The sequence below is a fragment of the Rhipicephalus microplus genome, chromosome 3 (assembly GCF_043290135.1).
Source record: "Rhipicephalus microplus isolate Deutch F79 chromosome 3, USDA_Rmic, whole genome shotgun sequence".
Classification (NCBI taxonomy): domain Eukaryota; kingdom Metazoa; phylum Arthropoda; class Arachnida; order Ixodida; family Ixodidae; genus Rhipicephalus; species Rhipicephalus microplus.
The window spans coordinates 47598799-47616300 of record NC_134702.1 but is presented as its reverse complement, the minus strand read 5'-3'; the positions used below and the strand labels follow the sequence as shown (position 1 = coordinate 47616300).

The 17502-nt window shown below is 47.2% G+C and overlaps 1 protein-coding gene across 2 annotated transcripts in view; it reads left to right on the top strand.

Moving 5' to 3' along the window:
- The window catches only part of LOC119175366 (uncharacterized), a 528289-nt gene that overhangs the window by 210548 nt on the left and 300239 nt on the right, over positions 1-17502 (top strand). For both annotated transcript variants that reach the window (XM_075889437.1, XM_037426388.2), the window contains exon 2: positions 4436-4803. In XM_075889437.1, the coding sequence (XP_075745552.1) occupies positions 4436-4803 (368 nt within the window). The remainder of the gene's footprint in view (positions 1-4435; positions 4804-17502) is intronic.

The window sequence follows — 17502 nt, the reverse complement described above, 5'->3', positions numbered from 1 at the left end:
CTCCAAAGTCGCTCTAACTGGTTCGATCGCCTTTCGTACAGATTACCCGTCCGCTCTCCGCCTATTGGCTACGGGCAAACATCGCGAGCTAATTTGCATTGTCTCCCGCCCTCGGTCTCTTCCGGTCAAGTATGTTCTCCGACTTCGGAGATGGGCTCGATTCCCGAGTTTGAGCGCACGCCCGATGGGGGTCTTTTCGAACGAGAGAGAGAGAGAGAGAGGGGAACGTTGCTGGACGTGCGATGTCGAGGAGCCGTGTGCTCTTGGACAACTTGTGCTCCACTTGTCTCCATACGGCTGCAGTCACCGAAGTGTATAGAGATGTAGAACGTTACAGGGACGTGTCACGCGTCAGCCTGCCCGAGTACGAGCGTGCGATACACACTCTGCGTGCTGCCTCTCCTTCGCCTCCAATAGTGTACACTTCGCGCGAGTGCCCACTGAGCCCTGCATGCCCCTCCCTAGGCTGTGTTTGCTCGAGTCGATGTTATACTCTCTCGAGTTCCTTTCAGAGATGACACGCCGAGGCTAATGCTCAAAACAGGACGGAACTTGGGCCCAGTGCAGTTATACCACTCAATTTCCGCGTCTGTATTTCTTCTTCTTTTTTTTCGGATGGACGTACGATTCTATCAAGAAAGCTCTATCGTGTGTATCATGTCATCTTTAGTGTAGCCGCTCCTTGCGAATATCTATAGGGGCGTTGATACCTGACAGTTATTGCGCACCCTTGTTAGCGCGTTTCGTGTAAGTATGGGGTGCATTTATCTCCAGTAAAGTTTTGCGAGTGTCTTCTCCTCTGTCGGGAGCTTTATATAGCGTATTAAGTGTTGCTACCCTGTTTGCTAGTACAGGGTTCTGCTACTAAAGTACGCGAACATTCTGAAATGGTGGTAGTCAGGTTAACAATGCATATTTTACAACTACATGGGTTGTTCGTGGTTGTACTTATTGTAGATACGATGCGTAGCATCACAGCGCACACTGTGGACGGTAGGCACTGGAAGTGAAATATAAAATTTGCCTACTACACACAGTTAACGCATGACAATAAATCTTTTGCGGACGAAACTGGTTTCTCGACCGAATTATGTTTTTCAATCGCACTATATACGGAGCTTAAACGAAGCTGGCTCGTATCGATTATGCAGGGCCTCAGCTGTGGACTGAAGGGCTTGCGGTGTGCTTGATAATATTGAACGGGTGAAGAACATCTAGAATACGCCGTCCACGTTTTGTAGCCAAGGGCGAACTGCTAAGAGCCTGCCCGCAGGGGACGGGGTGTTTCGCAGTGCATCCGTGCGAGTTTTTGATTCCGCTCCTTATTCCTTTACGGCAACATAAAGTTGCGCCCATGTATACGTAGAGAGAAGCATATAAGTCAATAAACAGCCATTGCATTTGACTTTTGCATCGCAGCCTTGAGTTCCATAATGAAACACTAGGGAAGAAATCTGGAGTTAGTGTCTATGGGAGATGCGATGCAGCCAGCATGGGAATGGTCGATATAATAGATGGATTTGGCCTAAGCTTAATTTTTTAGGCTTCATATACTTTGTTACCTGCAGCCGTTTTCTCACGAGAAGAAGTTCACCAAAGGTTTAACAGTCCTGATTAACCACGTTGATCTTTTTGAGTTGACCACTTCAACAGTTCACAACGAACTCTTCCTTTATCCGAAACAAAACCTAACCGCAATAACAAAGCCACAAGGAAGCTCGAACCCTGCAAGCACGAAGTCAAATCTATGAACTACCCATCATTCCCACTGGGTGGCTGAACGAGTGCAGAACCACAGTTTCTTCTAGTAAATATTTTAAGAAACTCTACGCACTCACACAGGCTGCATGTATTCTACCCAACAGCATACAGAGATATATGTCCGTGGTGTGGAGCCACTCCATCTCTGTTTCACATCACGGGGGAGTCTACGCGTCACGATGAAGAACAACACAACATGAACAACACAAAGGAACAATGGGAGGCACTGCTGTCCAGCTCGGCCATTGTTGATCAGCGCTGGCTGGTCCAATGGGTAGAGATGATGGCTAGGGTTAGCGGAGCCCTTTAATAATTAAGGGGCCCGACCATTTGGAATGGTCCGCGTTATGCGCAAATAAAGTTCTCTCTCTCTCTCTCTCTACGCACAGCAGTGCACCACACATCATCTCAATGCGTCACACTCCGTATCAATGGCGCACTCGTCAGATAGCGACATCTATCGTAGGCTTCGCTGCATGACAGGAGGTACACTGCAGACCAGCGAGCGTCAGGAGCGCGTCCGACGCCGCGTGCGAGGACCAAAAAGTTTAACTCCACCCAGTTCCCTGTCATCTTGTCATCGTCGCCGTTTCCCTCTCTCGATAGGACGATATCACTGAACGGGGTGCGCTTCGGGTGTCACGCTCACCTGATACGCCGCTTGTCGCTTCGTAAATATTTAACGTCCTCGAGCTCGCCTGACGGGCGACGCCGGCCGGCCGTGCCTTCGAAAACGATACATTCGCTTCTGTCGCACGCATCGCGCCCTTTTCCCTCTCATGCGGCCAGCGACTCCCGTGCTTGCCATTCAGTAGTAATGCTGTCACTTTGCTTTAGATGCGAAGCAGCTCTTTGACTGGCCCGTGTAACGCCGTCCTTTGAAGGGGGCTGAGTACGGCGAATGACTCCCAGCAAGCTTTACGCAGTGCATGGGTCACGTTCTGCCAGTCTCGCGCTCCGCGTTTCGAGCAAGCGTACGTAATCTCGACCCCAGTTTTCCCCAGGCGGCGCGCCCATGCAGAACCGTTGAATATGGTTACCATCACACGCACTACAATTACTGCACATGCTACAATTAGGTAGCGGAGATGCGCGTTCGTCTCCCATGTGCCGCTGGCAATCGTGCGTTGCGGAAATGGTTATTCATAAATCAAACATAAATCAATCATAAATGAGTTAAAGAGTACACAGTGACATGTAAGGGACAGAGTAGGCAAAAGAGGCAAATTAATGCCTTACAGAATGCTGTCACTCGTCTCGGTCAATAAGGCACACAAGGAGCAGTAATATACATACGTTGAAGCACTACAAACTAAACAAGTAGCGACAGTTATACACTTTTTATAAGAGTTCATAAAACATCGTTATCATAACACTGATGCTTCGAGACCCGTCTGTAAGACTTAAATTGTAGTAAAGGTGTACTATTTTTTCTTCTGACAATAAAACAAGGAACGTGTAGAAATACCCAGACCTCTTGAATAACGACATGCAAATACAACTCACTGAATTAAAGTGCAACAGATACTTTACATGACAATTATTAACAAAAAGGGGTAAAGAAAAGAAAACCTGTGTGATTTCATAGGGAGATTAAGAAAAAACAATTTTGAACCATTACTAGATATGTGTGTATTTTCTTTTTAAGCGCAATTACTGAGCGACTCTCTTTAACTATGGGGGTAATTGAAAGATGTGCATTCAACAGTTCAGGGATCATTAGCTGTGACCTTTGCGTACCGTATACTAGTTTATTCGTATTTTTTCGCTGCCGTATGCTATGCGTCTAAAGTTGCACGTATTTTGTCTTCGAGAATATGTATCTCGAAGACAAAATACATACATGATGTTTGGACCAAATTTTGTTTCGGTGACGCGTCAGCTGCAGCTAACTGGAGTGGCACTAGTCATTGCCTGCCAATTAGGTTCATCGCTGGTCGGCGACATGACGCGGCAACGACAGGGGTGTCGGTTGGCAACACGCTATAGGCATGCCGCCTACGAAAACAAAGTGCGACTTCGCCACATATAGCTGTGGCTGCTAAGAGGACCTAAGCACAATTCGGCTACACAACGGCACCTATGGGTAGTAAATACCATGCTTATACTGTAACTCTCATCACAGATGATGGCGAACAACCACTGGCGGCAAGCATTTGATAACGACACGCCAGACGCTATCGTGATTGTTCATTCCGTCTCAGTTGTCGCGGGCGTATTATATATCAACTTCATTTTTTAAGCTTAATCTCCCTTAAATTTCGAAAGCCTAAAATCTGAATTTGTCTTAATTTGATCTCAGTTTAATGATTTATTGTCTACCAAGTATTGCCTTCACATGTGGCATTCGGTACTTGGTCAGGGGAACACGGAAACTTGAAGAGATGAAAAATCGTGAAAATCAGTTGTTGCTGGAATCAAAGTTTGAGCAAGTGTTCTGTGGTCTTTTTAAAGGTTCCGACCGAAGTTGTAGCCTTGAAGAAGACAAGTCCGCTTGTCTACACGTCGGCTGCAGCACGCATACAGTGTTCAGCATTTTTTTTTTTATCTCATGTGGTATTGTGTCATTGAGTGTAGGACGGTGACGCGAGGGCTATATGAAATGCCGCATGCCTGTATACAGTAGAATAGTGCAGTTAACACACATTTCGTTTTTTTTTTTAAAACCATGCAGCAGCAGTCTCTGGGCAGCACCGTCGGCGGCCTCCGCGGCGACCGGCTCATCTCGGGCGGGGAGGCGGCGGCCAAGCGAGCCGGAGGCCAGAGTCCCTCGGATGGCCACAGCCTCGCCGCTGCCTCCGCCGGCGGGGCTGACGACAACGCCGAGCTGCAGGCCTCCTCAGCAGCCGCAGCAGTCTCAGCAGCAGTGTCGGCCGCGGCCGCAGCGTCGTCTCCCGCTTCGCTGCTGGCGTCGCTGAACGCCGGCGCAGCCCTGCTTGCCGCCCGGCAGTCGCAGCAGCAGCATCATCAGTCGCCCAATCTCCTCCTCGGGTCCGCCTTCAACGCTATGGAAGCGGCTCGCAAACACTCCCTAGCAGACAGGTCAGTAAGCTATGATTCCCTCACGGCATGCCGCCACCACGGCTTCTTATTAGCTGGCAATGCTCGCTTTCACTCCTTAAACAGATTACTGATTTCTGAAGGCACAAGTACTCCGTCAACGTTATACACGCGGCTCGCAAATATACAGCGTACGGGCGTATGTTGATCCTCCTGCGTGTTTATTCAACAGCTAATGAATGCTTGATTCATTTGTTATACACATCAATGATATTGTAGGTTGTCGGTGCACTTACGCAAGTATGGAAGCGTCTCGCAAACACCCTGTAGTAGATGCACCACCTGGCAATATTCGGTTAACCATCGGTAGCTGTCACATACTAACGACATCGTCACCATCCTGTCTGAGTAAGCGAGAAACGTGACACCACGAAGAATGCATTTTGGGCCGAGAGACGAACGGATATCGTGTGATTACGTAGCGAAAAATTACCCCCGCAATGAGAAAAACGATGAACGAGTGACGATGTCTTGTACTAACTACACCATCACCACCTTATCTGGGTACTATAGTGATTAGCAGATGCATCTGTTTCGTCATGTGATTCACGTGACGTCATAGAATACAAGATATCCTCACTCGTTCATAGTTTTTCTTATTGCGGGGGTAATTTTTCGTTAAGTTATCACACGTCATTTATTCGTCTGTCTGTCCAGGGTGCACCCGTCGTGGTGTCACGTTTCTTGCTTAACTTCTCGATTTCCTAGCTCTTGTAAATGTCGCGCTCCTGCGTAGCAACTTCACTGCAAACAATGAACTTAACGCCAGCGGTGCTTATGAGTGACTGATCGAGCTTATTGCGCAAACAGTATTATTGTCGATTATACAACGATGATTGTGATCGATAGCATACAACCGAAACAACTATAGAAACTACTTTCTTTCCCCTTTTGCGCTTACACAACAGGGAAGTTGTTTGTGGCTTGGCGGAAGCAGGAAGTTCGTTCGAAAGCACTCAATCTATGACGTGATGACCGGTTAGGCCGCAGCTCAGTTTAGCGTGCTTAGCCACAAGTTTGCAGAACCTCCTGGCCATTCGTCAAGCGTCCCGCACAGCAGAGAGCATCAACGTATGAGCTTTTGTGAAGTTCGATATATGCTTGACTTCGCTCATGACCTTGCTCAGGATATACTATAAGTTCCAAAGAGCTTTTTTCTACACGCCAGCGCACGTTCCTGGCCACCTCATCTTAAATGATGGAATACGTGAATTCAGTTTAGTTGCTGTGACCTGCGCGTATACATCACGGTCCAGTTAGACTCTTGTGTGGCGCAACCGCGCCTGTAAAAGAGAGTAAATGGGTAACGCATAGAGCATGCAGAAACCGCAATAAAAATAGTGCTGCGAACCGTTGTTCAGTAATACGTCTTTATACCTCGTTTACAAGCACCACCGAATGTAAAACTCGCCGTAAAAAGCGTTCGTAAATTGAGACGCTCCTATAGTTGCTGGACGAAGAGCTTCAAAAACAACTTGAGCGCCCCGATATCGGCTTCAAGCCAACTGTAATGTTTATTATTATTTTTTTGCACACGAAGCCCAGCCCAACACATTTACGGCCATCAGCGTGATGCGAGGTATTACTATATTTACCGCTCCCGCGCATGCGCATCGTTCAGGGGAAGCGTTTGTGTGCGCGTATCTGGGTATCGCATGCGATACTGGTGTAACAACAACAACAACGTCAATAACAACAACAACGTTGAACTCCGGGAGGCAAGACAACAACAGGAGGCAACGGTAGCACGATTCAGCAGTAATGGTTCGAAGGAGAGGGGAGATGAGGTTGTGAGGTAACGAGTGGAGGAGCTCCCATGGAGATCTCGCACGCAGGGCAGACGCTTCTTCGCATGCGACGCGACCGCTGATATTAGCGGCTCAGTCGGACGGCCCTATATAAAAGCCCGGGAGATTGGCGCACCTCTTCTTCGTGTGGAGGAGAAGACCGCGGGACGTTTGGACCCGGGTGTGGCGCGAAGCTGAGGAGCAGCATCAAGCCGCTACTCAGCGTGAGGCCCGGGCCTGGTATGCCGTGCGTTCGCGAAATCGATGAGGTTGGTCGATACGCGCCGACTGTTTTTAGCGCAGAGAGGCTGCAAATTAAGCGTGACGTTCTTTTTTCGTTTACAACCGCGCCGATAAAGCCACCACCGCGTGCTACTTGCGAGACCGTGAAGTTTTGTTATGGGTGCGTTATAATACTGCGGCGTTATAATACGGAAAGAAAGGGGGTGACTACCGGAAGGGGATTCGCAACTAGCGCTCCTTTTTTCTCGGCTTCATTGCGCGGTTAAGAGCGGCTGAACGGGTGTAATGATTGCGTGTGATACGACCGTGGTAGGGTGGTAGAGTACGATTTAAAACGAGCACCCGCCGGGAGCTTGTTGAACGCGATAGAGTGTGTGCGTGTGTGTGTGTGTGAGCGCGTTATATACATGCAACTAGGAATTAGGGCTGCGATTGCATGGTGTGGTCTCAGCGTGGCGCCTTGATGCGTAAGCGAACTAGACTGGTGTCTTTCTGTACGGCTATAGATAGGTGAACCGATGGTTTGCTCATCAAGTCCTTCATTTTTTTTTTTGTAAGCGAGCGTTATAGTTATTACGCAGCCATCTTGGCCGTGAAGAGGGACAAGATAAGCATCGAAGCTCGTCATTTACGTAGAAATGTGAAGGCATTGCATTGAGGTTAGTCGCCGTATTTTCACCGATACTGTGTTGGAGTAAAATTATATGACAGTTCAATCATCTGTGGGAGAAAGAGGGAGAAAAAGAGAAATTCTTTAACGAAATGCTGGATATGTTGGCCTGGCTAGAAAATGTTGAACTGGAAAGCTTCATCTAATCGTGCCCAATGCGCGAATCGAATTCGTAATAGATGGCAAACGGCCGGCGCACGTGTTCGACGAAACAGCAATTTGCAGCCGAATAAGGGAACGCTTAACGAAGAAGCGCGCCCGGCGGTTTTCGTAATACGTCGACAACCCGCGGAACCGAATGATAGGAGACGATAAAATCGTTGCGACCAATTTCCCTGACTCGCTGCTTCCTTCGAGAGCAAGGGTGGTGTTTCGGAACAACGCTTCACTGTTCACAAAATGTTTCACTGAGAAGTAGGCATCAACTCTGAAAAAGAACGCTTTCGCAGTCTTGGTTGGGAAGGAGGAGGAAAGAAACAAGCACGACAATGATGTAAATAAATTTTGATTTTTATGCGCCGAAGCACTATCCTGTGTAATGACAGTGTATAGGGAGAAGGGTGAAAAGGGGATATGAATAAAGTTTGACCAGCTGGCGATTCCTAACAACGCGTGCTTATGTCATAGTACGCAACAGTTTCATAATTTCACCCGCTTCGATATCTGATTGTTCTCGCCGAGAAAAATTAACTTGTGTCCTCGTGCAATCAGGGCAAAGTGACAGCTGATAACTGCTGCGGCAGGTGATAACGATAACGAGAAAAAGTGTAGTGACACTCTACTGAAGATCGTGTACTATATACACCGTTAAATTAGGAGTAACTGGCAAATAACACACAAATCCACTTGTTTTTTAACAGTAAACAAATGAAAGGTCAGCTTCCCCCGTAAGAGCGAGTTCCTAGCACGCATTGTGAGATCGCGCGAGAATTACCACGCTTATAAAGAACGCCGTCAGGAAACAGAAACGGAAGTTTGTCGCACTGATCACAACCTTCACATTCTTGTGTGTTCGCAAGTTTTCTTGGTGTATATGCGTTGAAACATGTGCGATACCGTAAATATGAGTGACTCTCAGCTTTGTGTGGATGTAGAATGCGTACCTTGTTCAGATTATTTGACTCGGCGAATATATGGCGCGGCTGCTATATATAGAGTGACGCGTTGAGCTGACACGGTTCCGAGCACATGTGGCTTCCCATCTATAATTCGGAGCGCGTGCCTCGAGAGGCACTCTGCTTTCCATAATGTTAGCCTTGTAAGCTGCGCCACCCTTCAGCGGTTAATTACAGGCCTTATCGCCAGCGCCGCTGCGGAACCGTGCCTGCGGGCAGGAAAGCTTCCGGACGGCGTGCCTTATTTGTCAGTCTGTTTTGTCGAGAAGTGCCTTTTTTTTTTTTGCTCGCAATCGCTTGTGAAGATATGTAAAATCAGTGTGCTTAGGCACAAGAAAAAAAAAAGAGAGCGTTTTGTACCAGGAAGTCGTTTACCTACGATGTTTTTGGATATTTTGTTCCGAAACTGACTTACGAAATGTTGGCTATAGCGGCTGTTATAACTTTTCCAGCCGGCCTAACAAACCGCAAGTGGTGTTAGTATAGATAGACTTTCCCGCATTATGGCAGTGCTTTGTAACTTGCCACTATGTTTCATTCATGGCTGGACTTAAGGGTTTATTTTTACGAAGTTGAAGCATCAAGTCTGACAACGGCTTGTTTGCAGCTTGTAAGAGGCTTTTTTTTTTCTCTTTGGTCGTTTTCACGCAATTCAGTACCCGAAAGCTACGCATTTTGCTATATGTAAAGATACATGCGAAAGTGGCATGCAAGACAGCATTGCTACGCCAGATATTACGCGGAAAAGTTTTTCTCGCTCGGCCACGAGTCAAAGGCACTCGTGTGTGTCTTGTATCGCTGGCAAACACAATTATTGTACGAGACGCATATATGAGCGACTCTCAACCGATCGTTTATTCGCGCTGATAGCCAGCAATCTCCCGCACGTCCTTTTTTTTTTCAACTTTCTGGATTTACGGGCCGAAAGCACGCTAAGATTATGAGTCAGGTCGGAGCGTGGTACACCGGATTGATTTTTAGCACCTAGAAAACATTAACCTGAGCTTTATTCACGTATACAGTGACCAGCAAGCTTAACTCTAACGCTCCGCAGTCTGGGCTAGGCGGCTTTCACCCCAATACCAACCGCTAACGAAGAGCTGGACACTGTTGCCAAGATAATACCTCGGTATGCTTTGATAGTATTTCGGTGTGCACGGGTAATATTTCGGTGATGGAGGTGGAAATGTTGTAGCCCCTTATGCTCAGATTTGTGTGCACGTTAAAGAACCCAAGGTGGTCGAAATTTCCGGAGCCCTCCACTACGGCGTCTCTCACAATCATATGGTGGTTTTGGGACGTTAAACCCCACATCTCAATCAATCAATATTTCGCCCGCAGAACCTAAACATACGCTGCGCTGGTGTCAGGTAAGCTGTTTCAGAGCACGCTGTGGAACGTTCAAGTTAGGCCTGCTGATGACTGTACAAGTTTCTTCTGTTTTTTTTTTGTTGTTTTTTCACGTTTCGTCCCCATCCGAATGCGACCGCCGTGGCCGGGTTGCCTTCGAGCGTGGTAGCTTACAGAAAAAACCATTGCTTCCGCGCATGAAGGTAAGGCCAGTCGTGCAACACGTGGTCGAACGTCTCGTGCAAGCGCAGGACAACTGAAGCCGCAATTATGTACAATTCTCATGCAGATAGAATCGGTAAGTCCAGCGAGCACGTACCCACAGTTGTACCCGGAGGCGCTACAACATACGCCTTCTGTAATTATCCCGCATCGCTGATTCGTCGACTTCGCTCCATAACGTACCCTCGGACGTAAATGAAGCATCATATATTTCGTTTTCCCCGCAAATGCCCTGCTTGTTTTTCGAAAGGATGTAATAGGTGTACACTATAGCACGCGTTAGTGAAATCAACAGTTGGCGAAATGAGCACCAAAACGCACCAGGAAAAAAAAATACATGAGAGAACGAATATGGTGAAGGGAAGAGAGAGATAGGAAAGAAAAACGAATGAAGTGGCGTCTGCTTTCTTCTTTTTTTTTATTGTTACTTCGAAGAGGGGGGGGGGGCAGCGGCAGTGGAGGAGGGATTAGGGGTTGTAGAGGAGTGGCCGGCCGGCATGGCGTGATCGAGGAGCTCTGCCAGTGTCGCTCGGAATCGTATAATTGGTCTCTCATTAAGAGGAGCGTCCCTGCGAAAAGGGGCACGCGACCGAATTTATTCCAACCGGTCGCCCGCTTCCGTATGTACTCCCAACATCTTTTCTTGCGGCGTATTATATCGCAGTGCGAGCATTTTCATTCTGCGCACGTACTTGCCCATCTTTTTTTTCTAGCTGTATTGTACGGGGTGCGTTTTATTCTGGTGGCCTCTCGTTCGTAGAAGATGGTGAGAAAGAAAGAGAGAAATAAAGAAAGAGTGAGATTGATGAGGAATCCAACTCGTGCTTCGCCCTTTTGTCTCGTCTTCTGTCATTAAACGCTCGCGCGCGCAAGCAACGACGGGTTACATTACTCCTTAATTGCGATTACCGCTTTGGTTCGGTAGCCGCTCGACTAATAAGGGAGCGTCGTAAATCACTGTACATCTCGTGGCAAATAGGCTACCTTTTTGTTTGTTTTTTTCGCTATTCGCGCTCACTGCAAAACGAGCGATAGCAATCGCCGCCGTCTTTACATTAGCCTATCTGGACAAACAGTTTGCTTGCGACGGTCGCAACTCAGGCTTTCGGTGTATCGCTGTTTAATTTTGTTTTTTCTTCGTGTTTTTTTTTTTTGTTCCCAAGATGAACCTGGGCGGCATTAGCAAGGTCTGGATTGGGAGAATCGCCGATCGCAATCGTAATGTTGCTTGTAAATGGAACGCAACCACTTCGATGCAACGTGCACCTGCGTTTAGTCGTTATAACTGCTAAGTGTTAATGTAGAGAGTTGTAGCCTCGCGAGCATGTATTAGCGTTGTCCTATTACTACGCCGAGGTGTAGGAACCACGTGTAACAGAAGCTCGGTGAACGTCCCTGAGAGTGTGTTTTTCGAGGGATGATTGAGAACTTTATTCACACGCTTGGCTTCGCTTCGTGAAGATTGCATCGAACTCGAGTACCAACGTGCGTCTGCACTGTGTTACGCCGAGTTACACAGTGTATTTGCACGTTTCAATACGCTTTTTTTTTTCTTCAGTTTCGCGTCGCCTCTGAGTTTGCATGCTGACGTAGGTGTGCCCGTACGCCAACGCGCTTGGATTTCTGGAACTTAGCTGAAGGGATACCGCTACTTGGTGCTTCCACCTCTGTCATTTCCGGCAGATATGGTTCAAGGTAGCATGATAATCGCAATGCGTGGATATAGGAGTTTGAAGATAAAGCCTGAAGTATTTCTGCGTTATTGGCGCTGTCACTTATATCCGACGATGTGTAGGTTAGATCAAAACAATTACGATAATTTTGCTTTGCTGTTCAAAGTTCAGAAGTTCCTTCTTCCTGTTCTCTATGACCACCAGGAAATTTGTGTTCTAATTTGTGGTCACATGAACGTAGTGAGATCACTACAGTTCTAAAAAGCTTCCATAGCAAGATTTCATTTCTTATGCGCTACCTTGGTAAAAAAAAGGGGGGCGGGGACCTACGGTGAGAGTGTACAATACAGTCGACCGACAAAAACAAGATTCAACTAAGGGCTCAATGAAGGTAAAGAAATTTGCAAAAGAAAAGCCAGCTCCGCGTAACGGGCACGGATGAAACTGCAAATCTGGTGGCTATAAAAAGAAGCCTTCGATTCACTAGTTCGATTCACTGCTGGTTGAATGCAGTGGGCTTTCAACGAAAAAATCAGGTTGAATGAAGTGGGAATGAAGTGAAATGAAGAGAGATGAGTGGCAAGAGTAGCAGTGGGCGTAGCGGCGAGTTGCGAGAGTTGTGAGAGCAGTGGCGCGTATCCTTATAGTGCGTTTAACCAACTTTCTGTGGCACATTACGATCTATGATGATCTCTGAACATGACATGCTCGATTCAGAACAGCTTCGCTGTTGAACAACAATTTTTGTACTTCATTTTATTTGCTTATTTTCATTTCCTGTGACAATAATTCATATTCATACATCTGGACCGATAGCCTGGGGAGGCTAGTATCCGGTCCAGATAGTAGGTGTAATCAGACGAAAAGGCTCTCGTCTAGACGTCTCTTAGTAAGAACCCAATGTCCCCATTGCCCTCGATTTGCCCTCGATTGCCCTCGATTTGCCCTCGATTTGCCTCTGAAAGACAGGAGCTTTCGGACGCATTGCGACAATTGGACGATCGGCCACTCTCTGTGCAGATGCTACTGGAACACCGTCATCGCCTTTCGTCGGCTCAAAAAGCAGTCAAAGTTGTCTTGTGCTTTTTGAGGACTACAGGCCTATGTGACCACATTTAATTTTTGTGTAGTGCCACCGCTGCATACGCGCCAGTCGATTGACCGACAATCCTCCTTTTTTTCTCTCTCTCTCTTTCTCTTCTCTTTCCTCTCTCTCTTTCTCATCTTTATGCCCCCTTCCTATTTCCCTAGCGTAGGGTAGCAAACCGGGCACGTGCCTGGTTAACCTCCCTGCCTTCCCTCTTGTTGTTTACCCCCCTCCCCCCAATGTCTCCATCGTTTTTTTTTAATTATAGAGTTTTGCACGCAGGTTTCTTACTTTTAATAAGTGAAGAAGAGCATTCTTCAGCCGTCTGCTGTGAGAGATTATACGAGGTTCTGCCTCCATGGAGGCTGCGGTGAAGTTACCGATATCCGCTGCCCGAGGCCAGACCGTGAGACTACAGCGCAAAAGGAATGACTTCGATTCACGTTTCAGCGCCTGTCTAATCTCGTCACCGTCACCAGAGCTGTCGGAATTTCTTTCTTATTCGCCCCGTCGCGAGCACCACTTGACGTATTTATCGTTGGGCGCGCTTGCATCGCGATCGAGACCCAGACGGATGAGCAAACACGAACCCGCATATTCGGTACGCACGGATCTCAATCCCCTTTGTACGTCGATGCCAGAGACGTCTGGCCCTCTCGTCTGTTATGGCAATAACGATCATAACCAAAACATTGTGGGACAGGACGCGGAGGTGAGAAAGATGGCGATACGGGATGTACGGCCGTGCAGTTTCTGCCCAGAACGAACACCGGCCGAAGCAACATGTGATGTTCTAATGCTAGCAACGCGAAAAGCTCGGGTGTCCTTTCTCGCACAGGAGCTGAAGTATCTGGTTGGCTGGTGGTAAGGAAAGAAAAAAAAGAAGAAAATGGGGAGGGGAGTGGTGCGTAAAACACGGAAGTGGTGGAACCTAGACTCTCCGCAAGTCGACGCGAAGCACACGATTAATTACAGAACGCATGCAGTCCTAGAGCTTCCGTGCAATCCCAGCTGGGAACAACATACGGCAGGTGTGAACGCTGGCGTGAAACCTGAGACCGATCCGGGCAACTTTGGCGTCCCTCCTCCACCTTTTGCTTTGCTTTCTCGCTCTCCTCCCGCTCTCTCTCTCTCTCTCTCTTTCTCCCTACATCAACCCCCTTCAGCTGACTTTGTGCCAGAAGCTTCCACACCGCCAAGGCTAAAACCTTTCCTGTTTATATCTGTTGTCGTTTTCGGTTGATGCATGGTGACGGAGCAGTTAACGTAAACGGAGACTCACTTCAGCGGGGTTATCAATCTACTGAGCCTCGCGTGGCTGGCTTCACTTTTAGTCTAATCTAAACTGGCTTCTCTTTGTCGCCCAAAGGCTTTGGTGCCCAACTGGCACATACCGGAGCTGCTGCGTGAGACTCCAATGCAAGCAGCGCTTACCTTGAAGGATAAGTGGCTTCTTTCGGCTGGCAGCACATCTTTTGTGTTACCATCTAGTGTTTGATGCGCTGTGCACGTGAACAGGGCTTGTTGTTCAGGTAGTTGGTTTTTTACTTAAGAAAAATGGGTGGGTTGCTGAAAGGAATAGGACGAAATATATATAGCCCTCTCCCGTTCAAAAAAAAAAAAAGAAACATGAGCGTCTACTTGCACCCGTCTTTTTCGGTTCCTTCCTTTATTTCGTCTTCTTCCTTCTGGCATCCTACGTGTTTTCTGGTTGCACGTATTTCCACAAATACGGTGATGCGGACCTACTAACCATTTCCCCCCCACTTCTCTGTCTGCGTGCCGTTTACTCATTGTGATTAGCCAACACGGGTGATTGGTTAGCGCTGTGTGGAACATACAGGTGGAGTGGAGCACTGTTCTTTAGCGTGTATGGTTTTTAGCTATCTAAAGCTAAACAAATGTTTGAATAAGGACGCCTGATGTGTGGCTTTCTCTTATTAAACACTAACGTGTATGTCATATGTCATGTAGATGTAAAGAAACCTGTAGGCTGTGACCAATGCCGTTCAGATGCGAAGATAGCTGGGTAAACGAAATTGCAGAGGATGCGAATTTGCCCGCTGACGACTCGGCTGCTGAATTATGTGGAAGTGGCGGGTTTTTACGTATGTACAATGAGGTAGTTTCAACTTTATGCAGGTTATGTGTTCATGCTTTTACAAGGTACTTGATCTCGTTTGTCTGTGTTTGTGAGGGCGGCCAATATTTGCAGTCTCCTTTTATTTTCTCTTTAGCTAAACTGTCTTTAAGTTTTACGAACTTCATTTTGTATCGCGTTACCAAGAAAGCAAGGGTGATGTCCGCTAGACATGATGCCATCCTCTCTTGCACGCATGTTATGTATATGAAGATAGAAACAAAATCAAACAGATCAGGAGTTGCTCGATGCCCCTCAGAATAAGCAAAAGGTGGCGATGTCGACGCCTCAAGTGCGGACGAACACTACAAAAAAGGAAAAAGAGGCTTCCCACGGACGCTGTTCTGAACAATTAGAAAGCAAAACGAAACAGCGACTAATCGAACTTACTTATGCGAGTGTGTTAAATGCAGCCTGCGTGCCCCCTTACCCCATCCCCTCCTAACGGTCGCAAACTGCGGGAGAAGCGTCGCACTTCCTGCATGACTCAGCATGTAGTGTTTTTGCGAAGAGCCGGAGGTCATCACGCCGATAATCATCGCACCTTTCCGGTGACCGGGCACGTTCTTGAAGGCCGCCTTCTTCCTTTTGCTCTCTCTCTCTCTCTCTCTCTCTCTCTCTCTCTCTCTCTCTCTCTCTCTCTCTCTCTCTCTCTCTCTCTCTCTCTTCTATTTTGATCTTGGGTACAACGACAAGAGGCAGCAGTTTCAGTCACCGTTAGCGCCCCAGTCCTGCGGAGCTCCGATGAAGCAAGATTAGTAATCGCCTTCACGCTCTGATGCGCCCACCGCCGTGGCGGCTGCGTCCAGTGTTTGTTAGTGCGCGTGCCGCAAAAAAGATGCGCCAAGCACGACCGGGGACCCGAGCGCGAGATGGTGAGAGGGTAAGGGAGAGCTGATGGGGGTGAAGTACTGTGTGGACGATTACGTTGAGAATATCTGTGGCCTGTACGATGTGAGGGGTAGGCGGCATGAGCGGCTGCCGGAAATTGTGTTTATCTCTGGCCTCGCTGTGTTTGCACTGAGGTGTATATACAGTGTACAGGCTGACGGACAGCTGGGCAGGTAGCAGTTTTCAGAGTGCGAAGTCGGCCATATGGTTTACGGGCCACTATCGCAGAGAGAGAGAGAGAGAGAGAGAGAGAGAGAGAGAGAGAGAGAATAAAATGAGCGAAATGCAAGGATGTTAACCAGAAATTGGAGCATCCGGTTTGCTACCCTGCACTAAGGGAAGAGGGAATGGGGAGAAAGACGGGAAATAAAGCGAAGAACACTATAGACGCGCGCAAATGAAAAAAAAATTGAGCTGGGGTGCTATAGTCTATACAGTAGGCCACTACCACGCAGAAATTTCAATTATGTCTTCACTGATTCTCTGTGCGAAGACAGATCATGTCGACTTTCAAGCGCTGATGGTTCTGACAAAGCTTACTCGGATTTTCTAGCTCTATCAGTACAATACAGTGCAAGTAAAAAGTTGATATAATACAGAAGGAGGTCCCAAAGTAATAACTGTCAGGGGGACCTCCTGTGAATTCATGTATAAAAATATAGAACAAAGATTGGCAACTAAGGAAAAAACAGCAAGCGAACAAAACAAAATGAGCGCAATGAAAATTATTATTGAAACTTGTGGTAGTTCAAGATATTTGCATGTAAGTGATAAAACAGGAGATAACTAATTGGATTAAATGACTATAACATAACACATACATATCACTAACTAATACAGTGTCACTTCAGAACCTATACACGTACACATAAATGCATATAACCGTATTGAAACACACACATATATATACTCATACATATATATTCAGGTGTCCCATGTTGTTAGTAACAACTGTTTTAGATGCCGCCAAAAACAATGTAATGATGGCTTTGTGTTGGTTATCGTGTATTCGAAAGCAGTTGAGGCCTTTATCTTCTCGACATGCATACTTATATCGTTCGCAGCACTGACTGCGAGATTACGCAGGGCTTCTGTCCTCTCACACGTGCACCAATGGTGGGGTGCAATCATTTGACACGAATACTGCTCGTAAATGAGCACGCCACTGCTGGCCGAAAACTAAATATTTTGTGGCTAGATGTTAAGGGCTTCGTAGAGCCGGGCTTCCATGAGGTTTACCGGGGAGCTTTATACTCAATCATTGTAGAGTACCGCGTGCTCTAAATCGTCGAACATTTTTTTTAGAAACATAGACGTCTTGTAATTATTTGCATTGAAAGTCGTTATGTTTTTTTTTATTTGTCTTAGTCGCAATATTTTTTTTTCCTCTAAGCCTCCAGCTTAGCAATGCTAAATAGCTTGAGCAGATCGTAAACGCTGTGGCTGGAAGCTTGCATGCACTAATTGCCATGCTTTGAATGATGATGATGATGATGATGATGA